Source organism: Pseudochaenichthys georgianus, chromosome 18, assembly GCF_902827115.2.
Source record: "Pseudochaenichthys georgianus chromosome 18, fPseGeo1.2, whole genome shotgun sequence".
In the NCBI taxonomy this organism is placed as follows: domain Eukaryota; kingdom Metazoa; phylum Chordata; class Actinopteri; order Perciformes; family Channichthyidae; genus Pseudochaenichthys; species Pseudochaenichthys georgianus.
Window position 1 is genome coordinate 8,896,134 of NC_047520.1, and position 27,213 is coordinate 8,923,346.

At 41.5% G+C, this 27,213-nt stretch overlaps 3 protein-coding genes across 3 annotated transcripts; 2 read left to right on the forward strand and 1 right to left on the reverse strand.

Annotated features, from left to right (window-relative positions):
* Nucleotides 1–1,724: 1,724 nt before the first annotated feature.
* Nucleotides 1,725–7,971, forward strand: LOC117463829 (uncharacterized). Its single transcript, XM_034106299.2, has 19 exons — nucleotides 1,725–2,625; nucleotides 2,705–2,769; nucleotides 3,315–3,404; nucleotides 3,511–3,635; nucleotides 3,712–3,855; nucleotides 3,990–4,037; nucleotides 4,427–4,600; nucleotides 4,688–4,784; nucleotides 4,856–5,073; nucleotides 5,187–5,340; nucleotides 5,785–5,981; nucleotides 6,057–6,174; nucleotides 6,248–6,462; nucleotides 6,812–6,929; nucleotides 7,010–7,179; nucleotides 7,260–7,357; nucleotides 7,429–7,556; nucleotides 7,667–7,711; nucleotides 7,883–7,971. Exons 1-18 carry the CDS (start codon nucleotides 2,597–2,599, stop codon nucleotides 7,669–7,671), a joined length of 2,193 nt encoding a protein of 730 aa, XP_033962190.1. The 5' UTR covers nucleotides 1,725–2,596; the 3' UTR covers nucleotides 7,672–7,711; nucleotides 7,883–7,971.
* A 1,464-nt stretch (nucleotides 7,972–9,435) lies between these two features.
* On the forward strand, nucleotides 9,436–13,841 carry LOC117463468 (uncharacterized). The gene is made up of 19 exons (XM_034105707.1): nucleotides 9,436–9,545; nucleotides 9,636–9,688; nucleotides 10,074–10,163; nucleotides 10,312–10,439; nucleotides 10,514–10,654; nucleotides 10,726–10,797; nucleotides 10,873–11,043; nucleotides 11,151–11,247; nucleotides 11,337–11,554; nucleotides 11,628–11,778; nucleotides 11,846–12,054; nucleotides 12,135–12,252; nucleotides 12,342–12,547; nucleotides 12,630–12,747; nucleotides 12,833–13,005; nucleotides 13,113–13,210; nucleotides 13,289–13,407; nucleotides 13,477–13,632; nucleotides 13,701–13,841. Exons 1-19 carry the CDS (start codon nucleotides 9,523–9,525, stop codon nucleotides 13,748–13,750), a joined length of 2,391 nt encoding a protein of 796 aa, XP_033961598.1. The 5' UTR covers nucleotides 9,436–9,522; the 3' UTR covers nucleotides 13,751–13,841.
* Nucleotides 13,842–21,917: 8,076 nt separating this feature from the next.
* On the reverse strand, nucleotides 21,918–26,554 carry LOC117463467 (uncharacterized). The gene is made up of 18 exons (XM_034105706.2): nucleotides 26,403–26,554; nucleotides 26,264–26,319; nucleotides 26,099–26,188; nucleotides 25,739–25,866; nucleotides 25,520–25,663; nucleotides 25,375–25,443; nucleotides 24,774–24,944; nucleotides 24,605–24,701; nucleotides 24,302–24,510; nucleotides 23,711–24,067; nucleotides 23,498–23,615; nucleotides 23,213–23,418; nucleotides 23,013–23,130; nucleotides 22,762–22,934; nucleotides 22,570–22,664; nucleotides 22,368–22,486; nucleotides 22,089–22,283; nucleotides 21,918–22,008 (listed from the first exon to the last, which is right to left on the reverse strand). The coding sequence occupies exons 1-18, from the start codon at nucleotides 26,423–26,425 to the stop codon at nucleotides 21,962–21,964; spliced, it is 2,415 nt and encodes an 804-aa protein (XP_033961597.1). The 5' UTR covers nucleotides 26,426–26,554; the 3' UTR covers nucleotides 21,918–21,961.
* Nucleotides 26,555–27,213: the final 659 nt, after the last annotated feature.

The window sequence follows — 27,213 nt, forward strand, 5'->3', positions numbered from 1 at the left end:
GTTTTTATATTACTCATTGTCTTTTTGTTCACAACTTCTCCACATTTCGAAGTGTTTCCCGAGCCAGAACGACCTATCTTTCTTCCTGGCTTGCTCTATAATGATACTACAATTCAAATGCAATACCAACAACAACTCAACAGCAACAACGCAAACTACAACAACAACCCACACATTGCGCATTGTTTAGAGCGGTCATAAAGTGTTGAAGCGCTCAAATTTGAAACTGTTTCAACCTGTCACCTGTCAGAATCGAGACGAGGCAGTGCATTAAATCGCGTGAATGGACCGCGAACCAGTCAAGTGATTCATTCAGGAAATGAAGCAGTTGCTGCTTCGGACGTCATATGTCACGTGATTTGAAGCAAGCTTCGAAGCACTAGAGGCTTCTCAATACTCAAATTTCCCCTCCTCGACTCCTCGACTCCTCGGTCCTCCGGTAGTGACCCAGAAATGAATTTCAGCCGCCATTTTGAAGGACATCTCATTTCTCTAAATGCACACCGAGGATCGAGCATCGAGGAGGCTCTCTGGAGGAGCTATAACCGAGGATACACTGATGGGTCCTCCGCGGATGCATTTCCGGGAACGGTGGAGGTCGTGACGCACGGCCGGACTTATCTCAGCCAATGACAGCTCTGCATGCATCCCCTGGATATTATTTTAGAAACTGCTTTCATCGCGTCGTGATATTTCCAGAGAGAACAACTGTGAGGTGCAGAAAGCAGAGCAGTGTGTAGAATATATATCACTCAGTATAACAGGCCTACTCTCTGTATTTGCTTTAGTTTAGTAGATATCTACAAACAAAGAGTCAATATTTTCTAACACCATTTAGTGCTTCACATAATAAAATACACAACGGCTGTAGCCTGATTATATGCTTTAGGAGCTGTAGGGCCCTTTCTCATTTCTCGAACTCCCCTCCTCGACTCCTATCCTCGATACTTAGTCCCGCCCACAGGAGATGCGAGCGGAGGAGCCGAGGAGGGGAAGCAGCAGGCGGTTAGAGAAATGAGAACTCCTCTCCTCTGAGCGGTCATTTTAAAGAGACGTCCATTAATGATGACAGAAGGCACAGCAGCCTCTGTCTGATGGACAGATGTGTTCATGACCACTTCTATATTTACTTTGATTCATTCACAGTGCGGTATGAGACAATAACAGGCTACAGATGCGGACACGCACACACACATATATATGTGTATATATTTATATAAATAAATACAATTTCAGAATCAAACAGAGCACTCTCATAACTCGTAACACTATCAGAGACTGGATATATCCCCCCCCCCTCTCCCCTTTGGTCGCTACAATGAGGAAAATAAATTACGGGCCAAAAGTTGTATTTACAAGTATTAAAAGTAAGCAGAGGACACCAAACCAACAGACCTGTCTGTCCGCTGCATCTACGCACACACTGTACCACACACACCTACACACTGTACCACACGCACACACACACACACACGCACGCACGCACGCACGCACATACAGCTCCTAAAACAGGCTACAGCCGTTGTGTATTTTATTGTGAAGCACTGAATGGTTTTAGAAAAATATCGACTCTTTGTTTGTAGATATCTACTACTAAACTAAAGCAAATAAAGAGAGTAGGCCTGTTCTACTGAGCGATATATATTATACACACTGCTCTGCTTTCTGCAGGACCTCACAGCTGTTCTCTCTGTAAACATCGCGATGAAAGCAGTTTCTAAAATAATATCCAGGGGATGCATGCAGAGCTGTCATTGGCTGAGATAAGTCCGGCCGTGCGTCACGACTCTTTGAAACATCTCTGTTCCCGGAAATGCATCCGCGAAGGAGCCGTGGAGGACCATGGAGGACCCATCAGTGTATCCTCGGTTAGAGCTCCTCCAGAGAGCCTCCTCGATGCTCGATGCTCGGTCCTCGACGTGCATTTAGAGAAATGGGATGTCCTTCAACATGGCGCGCTAAAATTCATTTCCGGGTCACTACCGGAGGACAGAGGAGTCGAGGAGTCGAGGAGAGGGATTTGATGAAATGATATATCCAGTCTCTGATTGTGTTACGTTATTATGAGAGTGCTCTCATACTTTAAATTGCATATATTTATATACATATATTTGTGTGTGTGTGTCCGCATCTGTAGCCTGGTATTGTCTCATTATACCGCACTCTCAATGAATTCAAAGTAAATATGTGGGGGAACAATGTTCAGTTGATCTAACAGAGATTATAAAATATGACAAAACACTCGACAGCTGATGCAGCTGTTGCCACGTAATAATGAACGGACGTCGCTTTAATATGACCGCTCAGAGGAGAGGAGTTCTCATTTCTTTAAACGTCTGCTGCTTCCCCTCCTCTTTCCTCGGTTCCCCTCCTCGGTCCTCCGCTCGCATCTCCTGTGGGCGTGACTAAGTCTCGAGGAGGGGAGTCGAGGAGGGGAAATTTAAGAATTGAGAAGCTTCTACTGCTTCTATGGAATAGGAAGTCCAGGGTTGAAGCTCCGTTCAAAGCTTCAGTGTCAAACTGCCATCGCTACTGACAGCTTTCAAATCGAGACCTATAGCTTTGAGTGAACTCAGTTTACATTTGCTTTTTCAAAATGAAAGTATCTTTCCATATTTTGTGTGGGTAAGTTAACAAGTTGAAGATACACGCATGGTTTAAGTGTAAACCCTAGCCTATGCTAAAACGAATATATTTGTTTCAGTGTGGTGTTGCTGTTCACCTCATCTTTCTGTGTCACCAGTCCAGTGCCGACCATGGTGCCGACAGGTAAGACCATTTTAGTAACAATGTGTACATACATCTAAAATACCTATGTCAAAGACATAGTAAATATAAATAACATAGTTTGTATCACTCTCGGAGAGCTCCTGTCTGAAATGATACTAGATAATGAGGTTTACAATACAGTGTGCTTTTATTTTATTGCCTTCATTAAGATTACATTGTCTAATAAGAGCAAACATGGCTTTATAATTTAGGAGTTATAATAATGCCACATATAAATAGTCAAAGGTATGTTCAAAGCAATGCATTGTCTACCATGAGTATGCATTTCATAAGAAAAGTGTTTTTACGCTATGTAAAACTAAATAATATTAATTCATTTTAATATATTTGTATTTAAAGTCCCTCAAAAAGTCTATACAATAATGGGAAATGTTTGCCCCTATTGCATGCATTTTTTGTCTTAGAGTTAGACTATGCAGAATCATACAAATACCACTTGAATGAATATTCACATTAAATTAAACCCTTAAAAAAAAATTGTTTTGGAATTACTTGGGAACTCATGCCAGTGTTAATGTGTTCAGGAACATTTAAGACCAAATGTCTTGAACGTCACTTTTGGCTTTCTGTCAAGTCCAGCTTCCTTGGCTCGAGGGTCCACTTTGACCTTGAAGGTAAGTATCTTTATTTTCTTCAAGATTGTTTTTCCTAAATTGATGGTTAATTAATTTAGATAACAACAAAGTATATGTTGATGACCTTTTAACTCTGAACCACCAGACCGGTATGGATTCCACTCGTTGTCTGACCATGAGGCCACACTGTGTGGTTACACTGTCCTGGCCAATGATGTTGGAGACTTGTTGTTTCGTGCCTCCTTCCTGGCCTGTCATGTCCACAGCGAGGTAGGTTTTTTGACATTGTTAAGCTTTGATATATATCGCAGGGTTGCATTCCTCACATCACTGTATCTTTCTGCAGGGAGGCACAGACTATCACCTGCGTCTTTGGTTTGTGAAACTGCAGGAGGATGGGAAGGTTGCAGCGTATCCCTTCCAGCTCCACTGCTCTCTTTGGGGGCAGTGGAGCACCAGAGAGATCGTCTGTGAGGAGAACTACATGGAGGTGAATTAATAACTGGCCGATTTATGTAATCACATCCACAGGTTTAGGTTTAATTCTGAATGTAAGCCTTTTAAAAACACGTACTAGGGCTTACTGTATAGACCATATCTCAACTCTGCTCTTTTCCTATCTAGGTGTCCATCCAGCAGCCTTTCCTGCCTATTACATCAACAAATGAGAAGGTAATTAAATATGGTAAATCCTTGCACTCACAAGTTGATCAACCAGTAGGCGAAAAGTATGACACACTTTTCATGAATTGCAGCCCCCTCTTTTGCATATAGAACTGTACGATGAAAACAACATGCAAAAGTTTGGGTGAATAAAATGAGGTTAAATTCTATGTAAATTAATAAAATAATTAATTCTATATAAGTCCTTCATAAGTAAATAGCAGACGTGTTTTTTTTTTCATGATTCTGTATTTGTTGTCACAATCATTGACTAGAAATCCTACGATATATAGCACCAAAAGGTTTCTTCATATTTGCAGGAAGAATATGTTTTAAATTATATATTCCAATTTTGCTTCACAAATGACTTCATTGAGCATCTCTTTGTCTCTGAGCAGGGAGTTGATGAGGCAGACATGGCTGTGATGTTCCACTATGATTCCCAGCCACCAGAGGAAGCGAGGTTCTTCTCCCGGAAAGAGGCTGCTGCTCTGGGCTACCACATCTCACTGCGAGGCGCCCACCTCAGCCTCCGCTGTCCCTACTCCTCCCCGCTCTCATACTTAGTCAAGGTGCCCATTCATGGATATTGTTTACTCGAGATTAGGCATGCTTTGTTTTTATTTATCTGGTTGCTTTGTGTGGGTGTTTTTTCCCAGGAGAGAGGAGTGGATTTAGTGATTGTCAGAGCAACTATCCGGTACCGACTCCAGAGAAGCTTCCTAGCTGTTAACACCACTGTCGCCTGTGCTCTGAGTGAGTACGCTTTATCAATATTACATTATTGTGCAAATACCAGAGTAAAATGTCTCCTTTCTCACACCCAGACGAGGCTTCAGCAGATGGCTCTGATCTGCTGTGGACTGTTCCTTACATCCTGACACCGTTAGTCCATGGTGAGTTCAGGTACAGAGGCATGAAGATCGGAGTGAACGGCCAGGATCTGAGTGAGTCTGGATATAAAGAGAGGGGATACAAAATCAGCCTGCAGGAGGGAAAAGTGGAGGTCAGGATTCCTCTAGCAGCCCCAGGTGGACACATGAAGGTATGCAACCAAATGTGTTGTACAGAGAATTGTGTAACATTTCTCCAATTCTTTGCTAAAGACAACTGATTGCACATGTTTCTCAATTGTTTTTCTTGCTGTGAATCTCCCAGAGTGGTGTTGTGAGAGGTCAGTACAGCCAGTCCATGTCTGTGGATTTGTCCTTCATGAGTCAGTGGGAGGACGAGCGCTGGCCTCTAACACAGCATCGCTCCTTCAGGCTCCTTAAGACTCCTCTCATCCCTCAAATCCCAGTCTTCACCAGCAGTAAGGCCTACTTTAACCATGCTAACTGGTTTGAACTGGTTTTGTTATGTTATTTAATAGTAGAAGATATATTGATTTGACAAAAGCAGTTATGGTTGCATTGCAAAGCTCCCCTTTACCCTTCTCTTATTGTAGCATAACGATGTGAACATTGCGTTATTAAAAACTACACAAAAATAGTTTTTTATTCTGGATTTGGAATGATAGTAAGAGAAATAATAACACATTGTTGGCCTTGGACACCATTGTAATTTAAAACGTTTTTATTTTTGCATGCAGTTGGCATATTGTGATGTAAATCAATGGCAGACAAATGTTGTTTTTGTTATTTTAAACGGAAATAATAATTAAAGTTTGTTATGTTTTTTGGGGTGGTCTATTTATGATTTAAAAAAGTATTTAAAATATTCCACTCTCTCTGTAAAGACTTTGTCCCATCCTTAGGATTGCTCTCCGTCACTTTAGGCCTCTTTGCCCCTGATGTTTCCCTCCAGAAGGTGACATTAGACGGTGGAGGCGAGCTTCTAACCTGGACCCAAACTGAAACAGACGACCTCAGTGTGTCCAGGCTCTCCCACTCAAACGGGAGCCAATCCTACCAGCTTCGTTTCCCATTGTCACACCAGAAAATAATCCCAGAGGTGAGATTTACCAACACTGAGCCAGTTGTACTATGTGTAGAAGCTGAAAAATATGACCCTGCTGTGTAATCCCAGTACATAGGTGGTGGCTTCAAGACATACAGCCTCTCTTTCACCTTTACCTTTAACATCTTACCCAATGGAGAGCAGTTTTACCATCGAGCCACTATAGAGCATCATGTTGAATACACAGGTGAGTTATTGATACATCACCATTGCTCCCGACCAGTTTTAAATCAATATGTTGATGATACCCTATCTATCAGCTCCAACTTCCCCCAAGCTGGAGGGAAAGTGTACAGAGAGAGGCCTGCTGGTGCTGCTGCACCACGGGGCCCAGGAGGACCTGCAGTGGGAGCTCTTCCTCGGAGCTCACAAACTGGACTGGGACCTGGTGGAGATGGGTGGGTTTGTGATGGAGGCGGATGAGGACTACTTTACTGTTGAGATCCCCCGCTACAGCCCATGGATGAACTACGTGGTGATCAATCAAAGTTTATATTGACCTGATGTGTTTTTAACAATTACTTTAGGTTTTGGATATGCAGTTGGTGGTTAGCATGCCTCCAGTTTTGAGAAACATCAGGAGCAAAGAGGCAAAACAATGTACTGCTTGTATTTAAGCCACCAAAAAGAATGGCCCAATTGAAAATATCAATTATAAGTGTATTTTGTACACTTTTAGCTAGCAGCTCTTTCCAGGGAGGAATTAAAGGCGATATATCTGTCTATGCTTTTGCTAAAAAACTCCCCAAACTTTTTTTTGCATTTACAGTGTATTTGACTTTAAAAGATTCCTTCTTTGGTTTGCTTCTTTTTCCCCCATGCAGGAGCTGACATTGCAGGGTCTTGTCTCTGGAGTGGAAGTGTCTGTTGTGGACGCTGACTCTCTGAAAGCAAAGGACACTCTTGTCCTTAAATGTACATTTCCTGTCCAGGAACTACTAGGTAAACCTCACAAGCTCAAACTGAAGCACATTTTCCTTTAGTTTCTATTAGTCTCCTCACTCAGACTGTTTATCTGGCAGTATGTTTGCCAGAAGGGAGGATGGTAGCAGTCGTCGACACCACCCACAATATCCCGCCCAATCACCCCAACCGGACCACCCTATTGGACCCCAGCTGTATTCCCGTGGAGACGGACAGCACCAGAGCCTTGTTCAGCTTCAGCCTGGACTCCTGTGGGACGACTGTCACTGTGGGAGAATTTAATTGATACAAATTCACACTCAAAATATGTTTTCTGGCGTGTTTCTGATCTTATCCGATTTTCCTCAGACTGAGGGAAATGTCCTTGTTTATGAAAATCAGATCAGTTACACTCAAGAGTTTCTGCCTCCGGATGATCCTCTCATACACAGAGATTCTCCATACAGGTGGGAAACATACAAACTCAATCAAGCAGTGTTTAAACCGGATAATAATGTTTATACTTTGTCTGTTTTAGGTTGACAATTCAGTGTCGCTACCCAGCAAACCATACTACAACTCATGCTATCCAACAGCCTTTAAATAACTCTCTGGACCTTTCACCTGTGCACATCAGACGCCCACGCAGGGAAGCTGCAAACATAGGTGTGTGTGTGACTTCAGATTGTATTTTGGAATAAAATGACAAGTCGATCTATGACTCAAAATTCATATTAATAATATAAATGTGTGATTTATATATTCACTCCAATCAGGCTGAAGAAAATGGAGTTTGGAGGGACTGCAAGACCGTCTTGGTGGTGAAACTTTATTCATACTGTGTCTATTATTGTTGAAACTGTGCTAAATACTCTACACACCCATAACTCAACATACTTTGAATTAAAATTGAAATAGGGAGATTAATAAAGTGGAATGATATAATTTACTCATTTAAAATTGTGTAATTCTCCCCTTTTCCTGACTTTCAGTGTGGATCACATGGACGCGTGTCTCCATTCTGCTGATACTGATGCTCTGAAAATGGGTTGCTGCATTTTTGTCCTGTAAATCAAATAAATAAATGTATGTTGCATTTTATTTATTACTTCTTTCTTGTTTATCCTGACAAGATTTTTAAAAAATAAATGAAAGGTTATTGTTTTATTTTGTAAAATAATTAAGTATCAACTATTTGGTGGTTTAAAAAAAAAAAACGTTTACCTAAATACCAGGTCAAATCATCATGTGTCTATGTGGTTGAAACTAGTGATGTTACGTATTGCGCCGAGGCTTCGGAGCGTGTGTCGAGTAATCCCCGAAGCTTTTTGTGAAGCATGTATCGAGGCCATAGACTGTATGATCGAGGCTTGTATCGTTTTGGGCCAGTGACGTCACCGATGACAAACGAAGCCTCGCTGCCTGTCGATACCACGTGACTGCTTCAGAAAGCCATTCAGATCGGTTGAACCGTTGAACTACAACGCTCATAATACCCATGGATGTATAATAAGAAGAACCATATTAGTCCTCCTGTACCCGGCGGGCCCGGGGACACAATGGAATCAAGAGCGCTCAGACCCTCACTTATAGAGGTCGGAACATGTCATAATAAATAGATACAAGCATAAATAAATGTAGGAATAAAAACATCAATAATACAGGAATAGATATCTTACAGTGTTTTCAAGGAGATTCAGCGTGTGTGCTGTGGCTCAGCTGGAAAGCTGTTGACTCATGACCGCAGGGTCCCTGGTTCAACGGCTGAACAATACTTATTTTTTGTTGTTTATAAAAGCTACAGCTAAATGAGATAATGTACTTAATAAATGTATTCTTTGATATGGTTTAGCCTTTCTCAGGCTACAACATGGTTAAGTTTATGAATATTGTTAAGGAATACAAATCCCTCTTTGCAATGTTTACCAGCCTCCTTAGGCTTTTCAATCACAATCATTAAACTGGAATACATACAATATTGTTAACATGAAAATATGATTTTATGTTCGTTGTTTAGAGTTATTCTAAGGCTTTACTCAATGGGAACTCGGTATGAGATAGAGCACACTGTTGAGATGTCCAACCTGCCTGTTTTACACACTTTGACCAACAGGGGGGGCTTGTGTTCAAATGAAGCCCATGATGAAGCCTCATGAGATGAACCCTTTTGCGAACCAATTGGCTGGAAAGCTTCAAAGCTTCATAAAGCTTCATCTCGCCATCACTAGTTGAAACAAATGTAGACTCAAACATGATGAGTTTATCTTTAATGGCATGACATTTTCCTGTCATAGCAGGTTGAAATATTCAACTAATTTCTGCAGACAATTTCGGCTTGCATTTTAAGAGCCGTGGTAATAAAACTACTTCATTCACATGCTTACTCACTTCATCTCATTGAAAGGTGGTGCTTGAGCGCTAGCTTGATTGCTAATGAGCAGCACCTGTGGCTGTAACACCTGACTGCCTCTGATTGGTTGGTGAATAAACAGGCCTATAAAAGCTGGTCTAGCAGACAGCATGTCATGTTGCTAGTTTGGTCAGGATATACACCAAGCAAGTGTTGCCTTTGAGCTTGTGTTGAAGCAGGTGTAGTTTGCTAGCTTTAGACACTGCCAACACATCAGTTGCTATGGCTATTCACCTTTGCCTTGGGTAAGTTGGTTGTCTGAACATTTTCAAACTGTTTGTGGACAATAGTTCACCTTTTTTTATTTGTGGATACTCTATGCCTTTGTGTTACAGGGTGACCTTGCTCCTCTCTATGTGGGCAACTGCAAAATGTGATGTTCCCAATGGTAAGAGATGAAATGTTTGCTTATAGTCACTAGGGCTGCTCAATTAATCGTATTTTAATCGCAATTATGATTTTGGCTTGCAACGATTATGAAAACAACATAATCTAAATAAAACGATTTTTTAATTTTAATAAAAAAAAAAAAAATGTATTTGTTTTTCAGTTGAATTATACTTAAAGTTAGGGTAATCAACTGTTCAAAACATACTGTTCACATTTTTTTTCAATATATGGATGTTTTCAAAGTAAATGGATAATCGTTTTTAATAGTCGTGATATAAATTATTGACCCAAATAATCGATATTATGATTTTTGCCATAATTGAGCAGCCCTATAGTCACACTAAACTGTGGACTAGTTTGACAACTTTTAATTGTTTCTGCAGAAGCTATAAATATGGAGTGTCATGATCGCTTCTTCGTGATAGCTGTTGATCTCGCCTTCACTGGGAATAAACCCCACTTTGAGGCAGTTGGTAAGTCCTGCACAGCTTTGTCACAAATTGCTACCCCTTTTTTAAAATGTACCATCCGATCAAAAGACAACTAGTGTGGCCTGAAAAAGACAATTTCACTAATGCAGCTAATTGTAGGGTTGAATAACTAATGTGATTGTCGTTCCAGATGAGAGCGGTGTGTACCCCATCACTAGGCACAGGGCAGCACAGTGTGGCTACAGTATCGGTGTTCTCCCTCTGCTTGGACATGTGGAGCTCCGAGCCTCTTACTTTAGCTGCCACACTGAAAACAACGTTGGTACACTTGGCATTTTAACAGTATTTGTTCGTGTTGTGTGGCAACCCCTTCATTCTGCTCTATATTTTAGGATGATGAAGTCTTCAAGTTCAACTTCAACCTGGTTGTTGTAAATGAAGGAAAGATTGTCAGCTATGCCTTGAGCAAGACCTGTTCTCCATCTCTCCCCTGGTCTCCCAGAGAGGTTACCTGTGAGGTCAACTACATGGAAGTAAGCATAGTTACATTGTCTAGTATTTTGGAATTTGTTTTAAATCTGAACTAATCTTTGTTTCTCTGTAGGTGTCAGTGAATGGTGCGGTCACCTGTCCATCTGAGACAAAGAAAGAAAACTGGAATGCTGCTCTAAAATCAGTACGTTTCAACTTTCATACAGTTTTATATTGCTATAGCTTCAATGAGCACAACCATGAAGTATTTCTCTTCTAGGCTTATACCTCAGCAAGTTCAGACTGGCAGGTTATGTTGCACGGCAGTGAGGAGCAGGGGATGCCAATGAACCTTTCTGAAGCTCATAAGCGGGGCTATTCGTTTGACTTGACGGACAGCAGGCTGGTTTTACGTACCCAGTATGGACAACCTGAATCATTCAGCACTGAGGTAAATGTACAAGATATTGTCAATGACTTTGTTTAGTTGCATAGTTCAATACCTGTCTTGTAAAGCGGAGTCCAAAACCAGTTTTGACTTTGCGTTTCTGTCTCCAGGTGAATGGTGTTCCAGTAGAGGCGGTCCATGCCACTCTGTTCTCCAGACAGGGCTGGGTTGTCCTCATGGTGGACCTGGTGGCTGCTTGCTCAATGCGTCAGTATTACAATATTTAAGGGCGAGGCTTATATTTTGTTCCTGTTGACGGTACAACAACCAAAGCTTTAATTTTGTAATGTCCACAGATGAAGGATCATATAATGACAGCGGCTACATGATGTGGGACACTCCTGAGGTGCTGCATCCGCTGATGACTAGTCAACATGAGGCGCAGGTCAAAATTGGAGTAAACGGTGAACTTGTGGAGGAGCCAGTTGCAGAAGAGAGGGGCTACATTGTGAAGAAGCAAAATACCATTATCCAGATCAGCATCCCCTATAATGCAGAAGGAGCAATCAGGAAGGTCAGGACGCACTGATATAATAAGATTTGCGGTCTAGAAGCACACTTGGCTGAATGCTCTTTTGTATTTGCAGAGCTTGGTGTCTGGTGACCTCTTCGAATTCTATATCTTTGATCTGTACTTGGAGCAAATGTTGTTCGGTGAAGACCAGATGGACACCAGACTTCGTGCTCACAGGACACTGGCTACGCCCCTGCTGCCACGCTCTCTCTTCAGTGAAAACAGTAAGTCTATTGACAAACTCATTGTCCATTTGATGCAACAATAATCTGATTTACATTTTGATTTCAGGAACAGTTCCTGAGGAGCGTGTGTTCACGGTGTACCTCGGCGACGTGCCTGAAGACGTAGAGTTGGCGGCTGTTAATTTGAATGGACACAAATGTAAAGCTCCGTTTTCGAATGAAAGGAGCCTCACCATCACAAAAGTTATTCAGCCAAACAACAATCATGGCTACACTCTGAAGGTGTCGATGTTTGACCCTGTTATCAGGCAGAAGGTAAAGGTCCTGAAATACTTAGTCCATATTCATGGAAACTTCACCCTGCTTTGGTGAAACTTGTATGTTCTTTTTCCTAGTTCTCCAAAGCAGATGCAGCCATGCAGCAGACTCTAGAAATCAACTACACCTTGACGGTTCTGCCTGAAAATGAGCCTTTTTACCACCTGGCATCAGTCAAGGCCTTTACTGACGTCTGTAAGTTGCCTACCATATGTGTTGCCTTGGTTAAACTTACTTGTGCATATAGCAACCATTGTCTTCTATACTTGTCCTGTGTTCAACAGCGCCACCAGTCTTTGATGCTCTCTGTACAGAGTCTGGCATCAGCTTCAAGCTGGACCACCGGCCTTTCGACTACCTGTGGGAGATCACTATCGACTCAGACCTGCTGACATCAGAGCTGGCAGACCAGCACGGCTACATCATAAGCAACGATAGCAACAGTCTGCTGCTTGAAGTGCCCCTTCTCAGTCAAGGCTACCAGTATGAGGTACGATGAGACGGATCGGCATCAAACACTCTTTAGTGTGCTGTTTTGTAAATCGAGTTAATGACTAATCTGTTTTTCATAGAGCTTTAATTTGAAGGAAGTCATTGGTACGTTCAAGATTCTCATTCGGGATCCTGAAACATCTGAAGTCCAAAGCTCATCTATCAAGACTTGTTCGTTCACGACTACAGAACTCGTTAGTAAGAAGACTTGTTTGCTCTTTACCATTAGCTCCAGTGGAATGTTCATATATTTGAAATTTGCACTAATCCATTCTTTCGTCAGTGTGTTCGACTGATGGGAGGATGACTGTGGTGGCTGACTTGGCTCTGGCCATCCCAAATGGAGGCAATCCTGCTCGAACCAACCTGAGAGACAAAGACTGTGGCCCCAAAGAGACAGACGGCAGCAGGGCTCTGTTCTCTTTCTCTCTCAACAGCTGTGGATCCACAGTCAAGGTACTGCTGCTTCCTAATGCTCCTGTTATACTCATTCCAAAGAAATAACATTTAGATCCTGTTATAGTGCTGTGCCTTCACTCAATTCTTATGCTTTGTTTCTCCAGCTCAGCAAGGAGTATGTGACGTATGAAAATGAGATTTTCTACAGCAAGAAGCTACGTGCTCTGAAAAATCCAGCAGATCCTAGCAATGATATTGACAGGTGTATATTTAACCCAAACTCTTGGCCGTTTAGCCTTTTTTTTTTAATGAACTTATTAATCCAATGTTTGTCTTGCAGGGTGACGATGCAGTGTACATATCCTCTGTCTGGACTGTTCCGTCTCTTCTCAGTATACAAGTTTGAGTCTGATAACGCCGGTTTTGGTCGCATTGTTCATTCTGCACACTCTACTGAAGGTAAGTGGTTGACCTGAATAAACATCATTATATTCACAATGAAATTCTGACAATCTGTTTGGTCTTTAGGTCTACTGAGTCCCACCATGGAGCCAACTACAGTGTTTCAAACTCCAGTGTACACTACCAGACGCTCCAGAAGACCTGTGTCAATGAGACCTGGGTACCAGCCTCTTGTTAAATACATCAAAGTATCCAGCTTTCTGAAGAATCTTCCCAAGAAAGGTTAGTTGTTTGAAATGGTTGTGAAAATTAAATTACTTTTGTAATCCTTAATGAATTCTCTTTTGCAGGAGCCAAAGGACAATCGCAAATGAAATTGAATCCATTTATTGCTTTGTAACTACTTTGCTTTACATTTTTAAATGTAAAGCGTAATACATTTGTCTTTAAAATTCTTGACTTATCAAATAAATGCAACATGAAAGTACCAATGTATTTGTACAAGGGCTCTTTATTTAGCTTAAAGAGCCTTTCATAACAACCTAAAGGTGTTCCACCCTCCCTGTTTAAGAGCATGATTTCTGAGCTGCAAGGTTGAACCTAGCTAGAGGGTTTGAGATTCAAATGTATTGGAAGAGTGCGAGGGAAAGCTGACTTTTGTTTTTCTGTGACAATTACAGTATTTAGACAATTCTGACCTAAAATCCATATTACATATCCATTACGAACATTCCCGAATCAAAAGCCCTGGATAAACGGTGAGGCGCGTGGCAAGCTGAAAGTGCGCACAGAGCTGGAGTACAGGAAATCTAGGTATGAACTCTGGAGAGCTATCTGCAGTGCAAAGAGACAATACAAAAGCCGCGTTCACACTGCGGTACTTTTCCCACAAAGGTTCATGCGAACTTAGTTCATGCGAACTCTTTAGTTCGCATGAACTAAATACAGATCGCGTTCACACCAGAAAAAGTCCCTGGGGGTGGATTAGGCAAATGAAGCCGCTGACGTCACTTCTTCTTCTGCTTGGGGTTTACTGGCAGGCCGCAAACCACTTCACGGCGTATACTGCCGCCCAAAGTCCCTGGGAGTCCCAGCAGCTTCTACTGAAGCCTTCAGAGTAAATCTCCAGAACGCCGACACCTCCTCATCTCCACCGCTCCCATGTTTTATTTTGTGTTGCCATAAGTTAGTCTCTCTGTCTTTCTGTGCTGGGCTAATGCTAATGCTAATGCGAGGATAATAAAATGGCGGCTTCACAAAACTTTTTGGGAGTTTTACGGGGCGTGGTTTGCAATCCGCCCAGCCAATCAGAAATATAGCTCTTTTCTCAAAAAAGAGCCGCTCGAAAGTCCCTGCTCTCTAGCAGGGACTTTCGAGGGGGTAAAAAGGTTCGCATGAACTACTTTTAGTACCGGCTCTTTTTGGTGTGAACGCGATCATGAACTAAGTTCGCATGAACCTTTGTGGGAAAAGTACCGCAGTGTGAACGCGGCAAAAGACGAGGTGGAATCTGACTTCAAAGGCTGTAACACCCGGAACATGTGGGCGGTTCTAAGAACAATGACAGACTACAAATGAGCAGCCTCAACGACTACCGCCCAGTAGCACTCACCTCCATCATAATGAAGTGCTTTGAGCGGTTAGTCAAAACCTTCATCACCTCCTCGTTCCCTGACTCTCTGGACCCCCTGCAGTTTGCCTACAGAGCAAACGGGTCCACAGACGACGCCATAGCCCTCACTTTCCACACTGCCCTCTCACACCTGGACCAGAGGAACACATATGTGAGAATGCTGTTCATTGACTACAGTTCAACCTTCAACAGCATTGTGCCCTCCAAGCTGGTCATCAAGCTCAGAGACCTCGGGCTCAACAGCGCCCTCTGTGACTGGATCCTGAACTTCCTGACGGGCAGACCCCAGGCAGTGCGGGTGGGAAACATCACATCCTCAACACAGGAGCCCCTCAAGGCTGCATGCTCAGCCCTTTCCTCTACTCCCTGTTCACACACGACTGCGTGGTCACACACAGCTCCAACACCATCGTGAAGTTTACTGACGACACGACCGTCATCGGCCAGATCACAGACGCCGACGAGATGGCGTACAGAGAAGAGGTTGAAAACCTGACATCTTGGTGCCAGGATAACAACCTCCATCTCAACGTCAGCAAAACCAAGGAGCTGATTGTGGACTACAGGAAGCAGCAGGGAGAGGGACACGCCCCCATCACCAGGGCTGGCCTTTGGTGAATGCTAAGGGCGTATCAATCAAAAAAATTGCGCGGGAAAAAAAATAATTCTTTTTTATTTCATAACACAATTTCCCGATTTTGGATCAACAAAGTACATCTTATACTAACAAAACTACGCCTATATTGCGTCCATAAACTATGGCGCACCCCCGCCCCAAAATCAAGTTGAACCGCCCCAGTAAAGACCAGGGGCCTCATTTATAACGCCATGCGTAGGATTCACGTGGGAAGGTTGCTTACGTAGTCCAAAATATAGGTACAGACATTTTCCAATTCACCAAACATTGCGTACAAGTGCGTACGGCACTTCCTTCGCCGGTTTCCATTTTATAAATCACAATCGACTCGAAATGCAGTGCAGCTTTTGCGGGTTTCAGAACAGCTAAAAAAGACATCGCACACCGTGTCAGATTTTGGTTATTTTGGGGAGGTCGAGATAAATAATATTGTTTGGTGGATGCAGTTTGAACCAGAGTAGCAGCATGGAGGTCGGATCGTCACCAAAATAAATAAATGAGTGGTCCGAAAAAGGTTAATGACACCTCCTCAGGCAGTGTGTTTGTACCGGGGACAGGACACCCCCCCTTGATGAGAAACTTTAAGAAATGATCGGGGAATCCCTCCGGAGTGGAGTCATGACGACTGGATCTGAATTATGTTTTCTTTGGTGGTTTGTGTCCCAGCTGTCGATCAGCTGTGCGCAGCGTCTCCACTGCAGCCTGTGCATCTCAACCCCCCCCCTCCCCGCAGCAACTCTATATCCACCGGTTAGAGGAAATGCAACTAATATGTTGTTATATTATTTCCACATATTTCTCTCCATTCTTCCTTCTGCCAACGGTGTCGCAGTTTCTCGTCTCTCCCGTTTGTGTGCTTAGTGCGTACGCATGGGTTAGAGTTTGCGTGGAGGACCGCACATTTTCCCGTCAAGTTAGTGTTTTATAAATCGCAAACATTGCGTAGAAACTGGCGTACGCCATTTTTTTGAGCGTATATCCCTTTATAAATGAGGCCCCAGGGGTTCAGGAGTTCTTTTTTTGAAATAATGGTTTTAGTGTGCAATTATAGGTTTTAATTTTGTATTTGTGTTCATTTAAAATAAGTCAATCTCCCAAAAAACGTATACAGCTTTTATTAACATTGGAATTTACTGTGTAAGCGGCCGCGGGGGGGAGAGCTCTCTTCTGAAAGACTGAGAGATTTTCATCTATTCTCTCTTATAGTATAAAATACTATATGACAGTAAAAAAAGTTGTTATTAATAAACAAGAATACAGTTTGAAAGGGGAGTGATTTGTAAAATATCCATAAAGAAAATCTGCTTACAGTTCTGTTTCATATGGGTGTTGAGAGATGTATCCATAGATCTCTTAATGTTGCTCTCAAAGTGCACCAGATTGATGCTTTTAACTTCATTATTAAAAAAAAATCAATCTTCCCGGGGGAGCATGCCCCCGGACCCCCCAAGAGGAGGTTATGTCTTAAATCATGTTCAAATGGATAGGATACTAAATACATTTGCAGTGCACACATCTTGTGTCCATATCTTTCTGTTTTGGTGGTCATGCCACAACCGTGCATGCATGCGCGAGTCATAGTGAGTGTTTGCATTTTGGGGGGGGGGCGGCGCGCGCCAGCTAAAATCTTGCCTAGGGCAGTAAATTGGTCAGGACCGGCCCTGCCCATCGCCATCAATGGGACTATTGACAATGAATACTCTGCAACTTCTACAGGTGCACCATAGAGAGTATCATGGCTGGCTGGATCACGGCCTGGTACGGCAGCTGCACCGCCCTCAACCGTAAGGCTTTAGAGAGGGTGGTGAAAACTGCACAGAAGATCACCAGGACGGAGCTGCCATCCATGGAGGACCTTTACTCCCAGTGCCTCAGGAAGAAATCCCTCCGGATTGTAAAAGACCCCCATCACCCCAGCCACAAACTGTTCTGTCTGCTGCCGTCTGGCAGGCGGTACCGCAGCATCCGGACTAAAGCCAACAGACTCAGGGACAGTTTCATCCCACAGGCAATAAGACTGTTAAACACCTGAACTGCTGAAACAACATCCACGATATTCATCTCGCTGCTACTTAAAAATTATTTATCTATTTACCTATATCATATTTCAATGACTTGCATAGACTATTATTTCACTATTTCAAACAATTTTTCTTCTTGTATTTACTTGCACTATATTTTTCTGTGTTTTGTGTTGCACTGTTGGAGAAGCCTGGGACACAAGATTTTCATCGACATAACTACACTGTAGCTATGTTCGACAAATAAAGAACCTTGAAATGTGATATAAAAGCACACTGCACGCAACAACACATGCTTGGTTAGCGTGGCTCCATTATGTTTGTGACAAATGTTAACTTGGAAGTCACAAGAATTCCTATTCAAGCTGAACTTGGAATGTGTTAATACACTATATTGAATACCCTCCTGGGTCCCAGCCCATTGAAAATGTCCACTGTAGTGGACATTTTGTTAACATGCATCTCCTTTTACTCTTTTGAGCTACTCTATCAGTCCCTGATGTGCTGTACAGAGGACATCCTGGTATTTCCAGTGATATGTCATTGGTTAAAATTGCATGCTGGGAAGTTCCTCTTTCTTTTCATCCAAAATGGCTGGCATACGAAAAACAAAATTGTATAGAAGCAGGAGGAGAAGTCAAATATTGTTGAATAATTGTCATTTTTACCATGAAAATCATATATATTCTTGTTTATTAACATGTGAGGAACTATAGAATTAGTTCTGAAAGCAATTAAATAATTCAAGTTTTCAAATAACAGGCCTTTTATAAATGTCCATTCTAGTGGACGTCAGGACCGTCTTCATGGACTTTATGACTCAATATTGTTGCAGGAGACGGAACTGAAGCAGAGATGAGGCTTTCACACCTGGGATAGAAGAGGGTCAAGAAGAACGGGGGGAAAGATGCAGGATGCTCCATGAGCGCACAGATAGATACATAGATACAGATAGGGACGAGCTGGAAAGACATGGCCCCCTGTGGGCCAAGAGTAGGACGTATGTCTTATTGTTGTTTTTATTTTAAGTGGAGCCATGACAAATGAGAATTGCCTCAGGAATGCAAGCTTTGTTTCTATGAGCAGGTCAAATGGAGACCACATCCATAAAACTAGTCAAGATGACCCTACAGCCCGTGCTGACTGGAGTCAATGAGGTACTTTCCCACTACATTGACTACAAAGTCTTTGAAGATCTGGAAAGATTCACCAAAAAACAAGCTAGTTTTGTATTGACCAAATAAACAGCAATGTTCAGATCAATTACTTATTCATGTTTTAAATAAAGGTGAATGTATTAATATCACTCTATAACCATAATACGTTACATAGTCCATCTGTTAATTTTGGCTGTCTTTTCAAACTAATGGTCCCGACGTCCTCAACAGTGGACATACTGTAACATTTTAAAATAAAATAAAATAAAAAAAGTCTAAATTGCAAGATGTTTTTTTAACCCTAATTAGATAGGAAATCACAAGAACAATTTTTTTCCTCGGGTCCCAGGAGGATACACCTCAGACAGTGTATTTGACACTGAGGTTTTTAATGGCAAATTAAAAACGGGCAGTCACTTAGATCCATTTTTTTTTTTCATATGCAAGAAACTCAAACATTGTAAGTTGAAATATTTATAGTGAACGGGGAAATGCATTTGTTTTGGTCTTGCCCATGTTCCAACTCACTGGAGTTAATTGTCACACTTTATCTACCATTACTTTGGATTACTTGACTGTTTGTTTTAAATGTCGTTTTTTGCCACATTCATTCAGGAATATATATGGGCAAACAACTTCATTACAAAAGCTTTCACTTTAATATGAACCTTTTCTAATGTTCGGTTTCTTTTTTTATTAGACTACACAAGTGTGAACTGCTTGTTGTAATTGATGGTTGATAATTGTTTAGCGGTAGCATACAAATATTATAATTGGGATACTATGAAAGTGGCCTTAACCAGAATTGATAAGATTCCATGTGACCTGTGCATTTCAAGTGAGAAAACACATTCACAAAACATTTTGGCATTATTACCTTGTAGTCTAAAAGTGAATTTAAGTTAGTCTGAAATATTAGCCTTTCAAAGTAGTTTATACAGTAGCTTATTTAAAGTTCATTCTATGACCTAACAAGTCATGCACAATTGAAAAACATACTGTCAGAAGCACAAGTTTACTGTGAAGGGCATTCAGTTATGCAATGGACATTATCCTTCGATAGTAGCATCTAAACATTCAACACAAGTCTTTGTTCCTGACACTTGTTCTAACATTCAATGTTTTTTTGTTGTCTTTACGCTCAAACCAGAAGAAATAAAAGGATGCTATATTAATGGTTCCACCTCTTGATGTGAAAACAGTAAGTCTATTGACAAACTCATCGTCCATTTGATGCAACAATAATCTGATTTACATTTTCATTTCAGGAACAGTTCCTGAGAAGACATACGATACCAGTTCTTTAACCAAAAAAAGAAAGTATACAATTATCTGAAAATTAAAAATCTAGGGAAACATTGCTTTCCAAATGTTTTGGTAAGCTACACGGAACGAAAGAGTTTCTTTGCTATATGCAGCATTGATTGTAGTCGCAAATAAGAATTTTTTGTATACACATTTATTGATATTTACAGTAAAAATACATAATCCCTAGGGAAATGATCGAAAAAATTCCTGTTCAGCCCATATTCAATGTGATGCTAAATTGCGAAGGAATAGTTGATCGCTCGAACGGAGAATGTTAAATTTTTACATGCCACAAATTACTGCAAACAACTCGCATATAGGTTTTCCAATATTCAGGAAAAGCGGTATACACATTGCTCCTATGAATCTGGACATATTTCAAATTGCCTTCCATTAGCCCGCCCCCCGAAAACTCGACACATTTTCAAATATGTGCTAAATAGGCTAACGGAGAATGTACCATTTTTGACCAATTATACGTCAGATAAGCTACTGAGACCTGCCCGTCTGTCACATCAACTAGTCGCTCTCACCCACACACCTGTTAGTCAAACAACGCCCTTTACTGGCGGCATATTCATTACAACAGACACCTATACACTCCCTAACCCTACTGTTTATTTGTAGATATCTCCTAAAGCCTACAAATAATGTGTGAAATGTTGGCCTGTTACATATATTGAGCGATATATATTATACACTGTTCTGCTTTCTGCAGTGACCTCAGCAGCTGTTCTCACAATGAAAGCAGTTGTATTGAAAATAGCCTAACATCCAGGAGAGATGTGATTAGTGAGTAAACAAACGCACCGGAGGAGAGCTTCCATTTCAGCCAATAACTGACAGTGGATCTGTGTTCAAACCTGTGCTACACTTGTTCAACTGCTCAGGTATATTTATAGTTTTCATAAACACAATCACTCATTTATTGTACCCCCGCTACTCTTAGACTTCCTTCAAGCACAATACATTTTAATAACACAGCAATCAAAATTATTTTTATAGCCCAATATCAAAACACATTTGTCTCATTGGGCTCTGAAAGCTCTAACTCCAGATCTGGTTTTCCGGACTCTGGGATTTACTAAAGACCTGCCATCTTGGAGCGTAATGCCCTAGGCTAGAGGGACAAGAGGGGATTTAAAGATATTTAAGGTATGATGGTGCCTTTCCATTTAGTGTTTTGTAGGTTAGAAGAAAAGCTTTGATTCTGGACTTGACTGGGAGCCAGTGGAGAGCTGCTAAAATTGGAGTGACTTGGTATTCAATAAATACAATCCAGATAGTCCTACACACTTAACACAAGGGTTGATTTAGAAATGAGTAAAATGTATCCTCTGCTAAGGACTTAAATAAAATTCCAAGAATTCAATCTGAAGCAAAAATGAAATGTTCAGTTCTAGCTTAATACTTACAGTTCACCTGATGAACAAAAGACATATACTGAAATGTCATTTTCTACCCGTTTGACATACTATACAATATGCAACAAAAAAGTCATAGTATGTTGAAAATATTAGAAAAACGACAAGGTACGTCATAACAATTTCGAAATAAGGCATAGTATACTATGGAACAAATTAAAATGAACATCGAAATAAGGCTTGTTATAGTATGTCGAAATAAGGCCGGAAACGACAATATACGTGTAAAAAAAACGACATGACGAAAATATGAGAAACACTACCAAGTATAGCATGTCAAATTTTGCAAAAACAAAATTACAGTGTTTTGTCGAAATAAGACGTACTTATCATCTTTCAAAAATAATTTGTTTAGGAGGCGTTGACAGATATGCGACAAAGACAACATTTTTAAGAAAACAGCTTTATTAAATTTAAAAATTATACTTCCTTCAAATATGGGCAGCATTAAGTTTTGTCTGCAAGGATTGTCGAACTCCTGTGAACAGAAAACATTACAATTGTGAGATACTACACTTAAAATGGGAGATTTGTATATGTATGGGTTAAAGCTCTCACCTTTATTCATAGCGTTGGCCAGATATCGAAACCTAGCGTTGGCCGGATATCGAAACCTAGCCACTTTGACATAGCGAGAAGGAGGGTGGAGGGCAGGCTTGTATGATCCTGTAGCTCGTCTTGTGGCAGCAAGTGTGGTTGTAGCAAGTGTAGTTGTAAGAGCTGAAGTGGGCTGGATTGTGGGACTCTGCAGACCTGGCATTCAAAAAGAGAAATGCTTAAAATCGAATATGGAGAGTAATACCTGGTCACCTTGAGAAAGTGAACAAACTACTTTACCTGCTGCAGGATGTGTGGTATGGAGGAGGCTGCCGATTCCAGCTGCATCGGACTCAAATCTGTGCGTTGAGAAGAGTCGATGGAGACCAGAGAGAGGATAGGTACACTGCATTGTCACCCTGCAAGAAAAGGCACATTCACCCACACATCAGATAGCAATTTCTGCCTTTAAAACAAAACCGACTAAAAAAGGGATACTTACCTTTCCTTAGCATTATCGGAAACAACCTGGCTAGGTCTGGGGAACTTCTTGCTATAGAAAATCTCATTTTCATAGGTCACATTTTCACTGTTGAGCTGTAGGCAAAAGATGCAAACGGTGACACATTTAGTTTACGACATTCAGACGTTCCTTCTGTTGCCAGTGTCAAAGATAAAGATATAGCAGCGGTACCTTGACTGTGGCTCCACAGCTGTTGATGGAGAAAGAGAACAGAGCCCTGCTGCCGTCTGTCTCTTTGGGGCCACAGTATTTGTCTCTCAGGTTGGTTCTAGCAGGATTGCCTCCATTTGGGATGGCCAGAGCCAAGTCAGCCACCACAGTCATCCTCCCATCAGTCGAACACACTGGAGAGAAGACCATCGAGTTATCCTCAATTCAGCTAAATCTTACAGATCTTAAAATAAAAAGACGCATGTTCTTACTAATGAGTTCTGTGGGAGAGAACGGACAAGTCTTGATAGTCGATCCCTGGACCTCTGATGTTTCAAGATCCCGCATGATGATTTCAAAAGTGCCAAAGAATCCCTTCAAGGATACGTTCTATAAAAACATATGCAGTTTAGTCATTGATCAATACAGCGGTCAAATAAAGAGCATTTGCTGCCACTCAGTCTCATCTCACCTTGTACTCGTAGCCGCGAGAGAAGAGCGGCACCTCGAGCAGCAGACTGTTGCTATCGTTGATCATGGTGTAGCCGTGCTGGTCTGCCAGCTCTGATGTCAGCAGGTCTGAGTCGATAGTGATCTCCCACAGGTAGTCAAAAGGCCGGTGGTCCAGCTTGAAGCTGATGCCAGACTCCGTGCAGATAGCATCAAATTGCGGAGGAGCTGTTACAAGAAAATTGGTTAATCTGCTAGCCACCATTACAAAAAGAGGATTAAAAAAGACTTAACGGTATGGACTTACAGACATCTGTGACCAATGCTACAACAGATTCCATGTGGTAATAAAGGTCCTTTTCAGGCAAAACTGTCAGTGTGTAGTTGATGTTGAGTATATAATGAAGAGCATCTGTTTTAGAAAACTAGGAGACATAATACAATTCATTATGACTGAGCTCATGTCAAGCTGCAAAACTTGAGTCATCCCTTAAAAAATACATTTAAAAAAACACCTTACCTGTTGCAGGACGACAGGGTCTTCAAAAGGCACCTTCAGTTTGTAGCCATGAGTGTTGTTGGGATGAACAACCTTTGTGATAATGAAACTGCTTACGCTTAAGGGCACTGTAAATTCTTGTCCATTCAAATGAACAGCAGCCAACTGTACGTCTTCAGGGACATCTCCGAGGTACACCGTGAACATGTTTTCTTCAAGAACAGTTTGGTTTTCAGCGAAGATGGGGCTTGGCAGCAGGGGAGTGGCCAAAGTCCTGAGGGAGCGGATCCTGGTTTCTACACGATCCTCATCCACCAGGATTTGTTCCAAGTAGAGATGATAGACATGAAACTCGTAGAGATCGTCCTCCACAGCACTCTGAAGAAAATACATATCGTTTGTTAAGAAAAGTAAAGTACAAATGTTGTTCGGATCCAGTTAGTAAGAGTTAAATGTTTTCTCTTTTGAGTATCTGGAATATCCAACATTAAAAGATGATCTTGAACCTTTGAGAACTATGAGTTTTATTGAGACCATGAATGCATCTGCTTACTTTAATTTAGCCTACAAACCCCAGTGTGTATCTATGCTCTTAGGTTTTTGATTTCTGACCTTCCTGTATCGTCCTTCAGCATTTTCGGGAATGCAGATCTGGATTGTGTTGTTCTGCTTCCCCACAATGTAGCCCCTCTCCTCTGCAACTGGCTGCGCAACAAGTTGACCCTGGAGACCAACGTTGATTTGTTGGCCATCTAGATTTGGGTACAGCATCTCAGGAGTCTCCCACAGCATGTAGCCGCTTTCATTATACAAGCCTTCATCTGTCAAGAGTACATCAGATTCATAGCTTTACTTTTCCAGCAAGTGGAAAATAATCCACAGCATAAAAAAAGAAGAAGGTGTTTAAATACTGACCCATGGAGCAAGCAGCCACAAGGTCAACCATGAGGACAACCCAGCTTTGTCTGGAGAATATAGTTGCATGTACTGTTTCTACTGGAACACCATTGACCTGGAGAGAGCGCTACATTAGAAACTCTTATGCTCAGATTTACAAAATAGGCATTATTAACCAATGGTTTACCTCCGTGCTGAATGACTCGGGTTGTCCATACGGAGCACGAAATACCAGCCTTCCTTCAGTCAAGAGAAACACATATCCCTGCTTACGAGCGTCTGAGATGTTTATTGGCGGCAACTGCTCGTCATCTGTCTGAAACATCACCTGCCAGTCTGAAGTGGTGGACCTATGAGCCTGGATAGAGATTTTAAAGGTCCCTTTTATAGGTCTCTGAATCTGTGTCTGTTACTTTAGATGAAAATAAGGAGCCACGACCCTCAGAGATATTTGGTTAAAAAGAATATAATGGTGCCCTAGGAGGAGATTCAGGTGATAAGGTGTGGGGGGGGGGGGTTACCTTGGTTGGTGATTGGCTAATGGTTACACAAGCTTATAAATCATTTTGACATGAGTGTTTATTCATAGTATTTATATAAATGGATCAGGACAAAAAGTGAGCGAATATTATTCCCTGAAACTTTCAGTATCTGTTTACACAGAGGGGACACATGTTTATGTATAAAAAGCCCTGAAAAGTGTATTTAGCATATTAGGTGACCCATAAGCCTTAAAACGGAGAGAGAAAAAAAAAAGGGAATTCTCCACAGAAAGAAATTAAACTTACAGGTTTGAGAGAATTCCAGTCATCCTTCTTTGTTCCAGAGGGACAGGTGACTTCACTCCTCACAGACACCTGGAAAGAAGTCATGATTAGTCACCATCTGAAATACACCATAATAAGATACAACCTCAGATGTAAACCCGCTTACCTCCATGTAGTTGGTCTCACAGGTAACCTCTCTGGGAGACCAGGGGACAGATGGAGAACAGGTCTTGTCTTGCAAGGGATAAGTCACCTCCTTTCCTTCTTGTGTCACATTTAGGTTAAAGTTGAATGTGAACATTTCATCATCCTAAAAATCAAGCAGAAAATTACAGGATGCCTAGCCTGCACAGTAAAATACATTTTCAATGCAATTTGTACACACTTTGTTCTGAGTTTGACAGCTGAAGTAAGAGGCCCGGAGCTCCACATGGCCTGGTAGAGGGTGAACATTGATACTGTAGCCACACTGTGCCGCATACTGCTGAGTGATAGCGTACGCACCGGTCTCATCTGGAAGAAAAATAAAAATGATCGATGATATCAATATTAACTCCCAACATCCTGAAAGTACAGGTATACTGGTGAACAAACAGTGAATAAAATATTAAGGTCATGTTTTTCCTAAAGGTAAAATGATGGTTCAATCAATTCAAGATGCTTGATGAACGTGCACTACTCATGTGGAAGAAGTTCCTAAAATATTCTGTGTTGGCCTAGCACGATAAAGTTCTCCAGAACTTACCAACTGCCTCAAAGTGAGGTTCGTCCCCAGTGAAAGAGAGATCGACAGCTATCATGAAGTAACGATCATGACACTCCATACGAAGCACTCCTATGTGGACAAACAAGTTTAGGTCAACATATGAACAACATTAAATACATGTCAATGGGTTGTTATTTTACTTACCATCTGGAATGCCAGCAGTCTCTGCTCTTGACCACAGAGACAGAAGTAAAGCGACACTGAAACAAGAGCAGAATGTCTATGAATATAAAACGACAAAATGAGTGGTCCAGGCCTATATTTGACCATAAAAACAACTTACCCAATGCAAAACCCCAAAGCCATAGCCACTGATGTGTCTGCAGTGTCTAAAGCTAGCTTAGCTGCTAGCAAACTACACTTGCTAACCAAAACAAGCTTAAGTGTAACACCTGCTTGTTATATCCTGGCCAAACTAGTCCTTTCTTCTACTGCCTCCAACAACAGCTTTTATATTATTTGTTCACCCATGAGGTTGAAGGGCAACACTAACCTCATCAGCTGCAACCTATTGAGACATGATTGTTGCTAATGAGCTACACCTGTGGCTGTGACACTTGAGGGCCTCTGATTGATCTTTTAAAAAACTCACTTTTAAAAGCTTGTCTGTCAGGAGAAGGTATTATCCAAAAATCCAGAAAATTGTCAAACTGGTTGTGCATTTTATGTTCCTGAATTAAAGGTAAAAGTGGGGAAAGCGAATGAGTGATGACTAGTGATGGTGAGATGAAGCTTTATGAAGCTTTGAATCTTTCCAGCCAATTGGTTCGCAAAAGAGTTCATCTCATGAGGCTTCATCATGGGCTTCATCTGAACACAAACCCCCCTGTTGGTCAAAGTGTGTAAAACAGGCACATTGGACATCTCAACAGTGTGCTCTATCTCATACCGAGTTCCCAATGAGTAAAGCCTTAGAATAACTCTAAACAACGAACATTAAATCATATTTTCATGTTAAAATATTGTATTTATTCCAGTTTAATGATTGTGATTGAACAGCCTAATGAGTCTGCTAAACATTCCAAAGAGGGATTTGTATTCCTTAATAATATTCGTAAACTTAACCATGTTTTAGCCGGAGAAAGGCTATATCA

Coding starts and splice junctions, on each gene's coding strand:
- LOC117463829 (XM_034106299.2), top strand. CDS start 2,597: ATGAAAGTATCTTTCCATATTTTGTGTGG. Junction 2,626..2,704: donor TCTTTCCATATTTTGTGTGG/GTAAGTTAACAA, acceptor TATTTGTTTCAG/TGTGGTGTTGCTGTTCACCT. Junction 7,358..7,428: donor CACAGAGATTCTCCATACAG/GTGGGAAACATA, acceptor TGTCTGTTTTAG/GTTGACAATTCAGTGTCGCT.
- LOC117463468 (XM_034105707.1), top strand. CDS start 9,523: ATGGCTATTCACCTTTGCCTTGG. Junction 10,655..10,725: donor GTGAGGTCAACTACATGGAA/GTAAGCATAGTT, acceptor GTTTCTCTGTAG/GTGTCAGTGAATGGTGCGGT. Junction 12,253..12,341: donor CAAGGCCTTTACTGACGTCT/GTAAGTTGCCTA, acceptor TGTGTTCAACAG/CGCCACCAGTCTTTGATGCT.
- LOC117463467 (XM_034105706.2), bottom strand. CDS start 26,425: ATGGCTTTGGGGTTTTGCATTGG. Junction 25,867..26,098: donor ACCTCACTTTGAGGCAGTTG/GTAAGTTCTGGA, acceptor TTTTTCTTCCAG/ATGAGACCGGTGCGTACGCT. Junction 24,702..24,773: donor CCGAGTCATTCAGCACGGAG/GTAAACCATTGG, acceptor CGCTCTCTCCAG/GTCAATGGTGTTCCAGTAGA.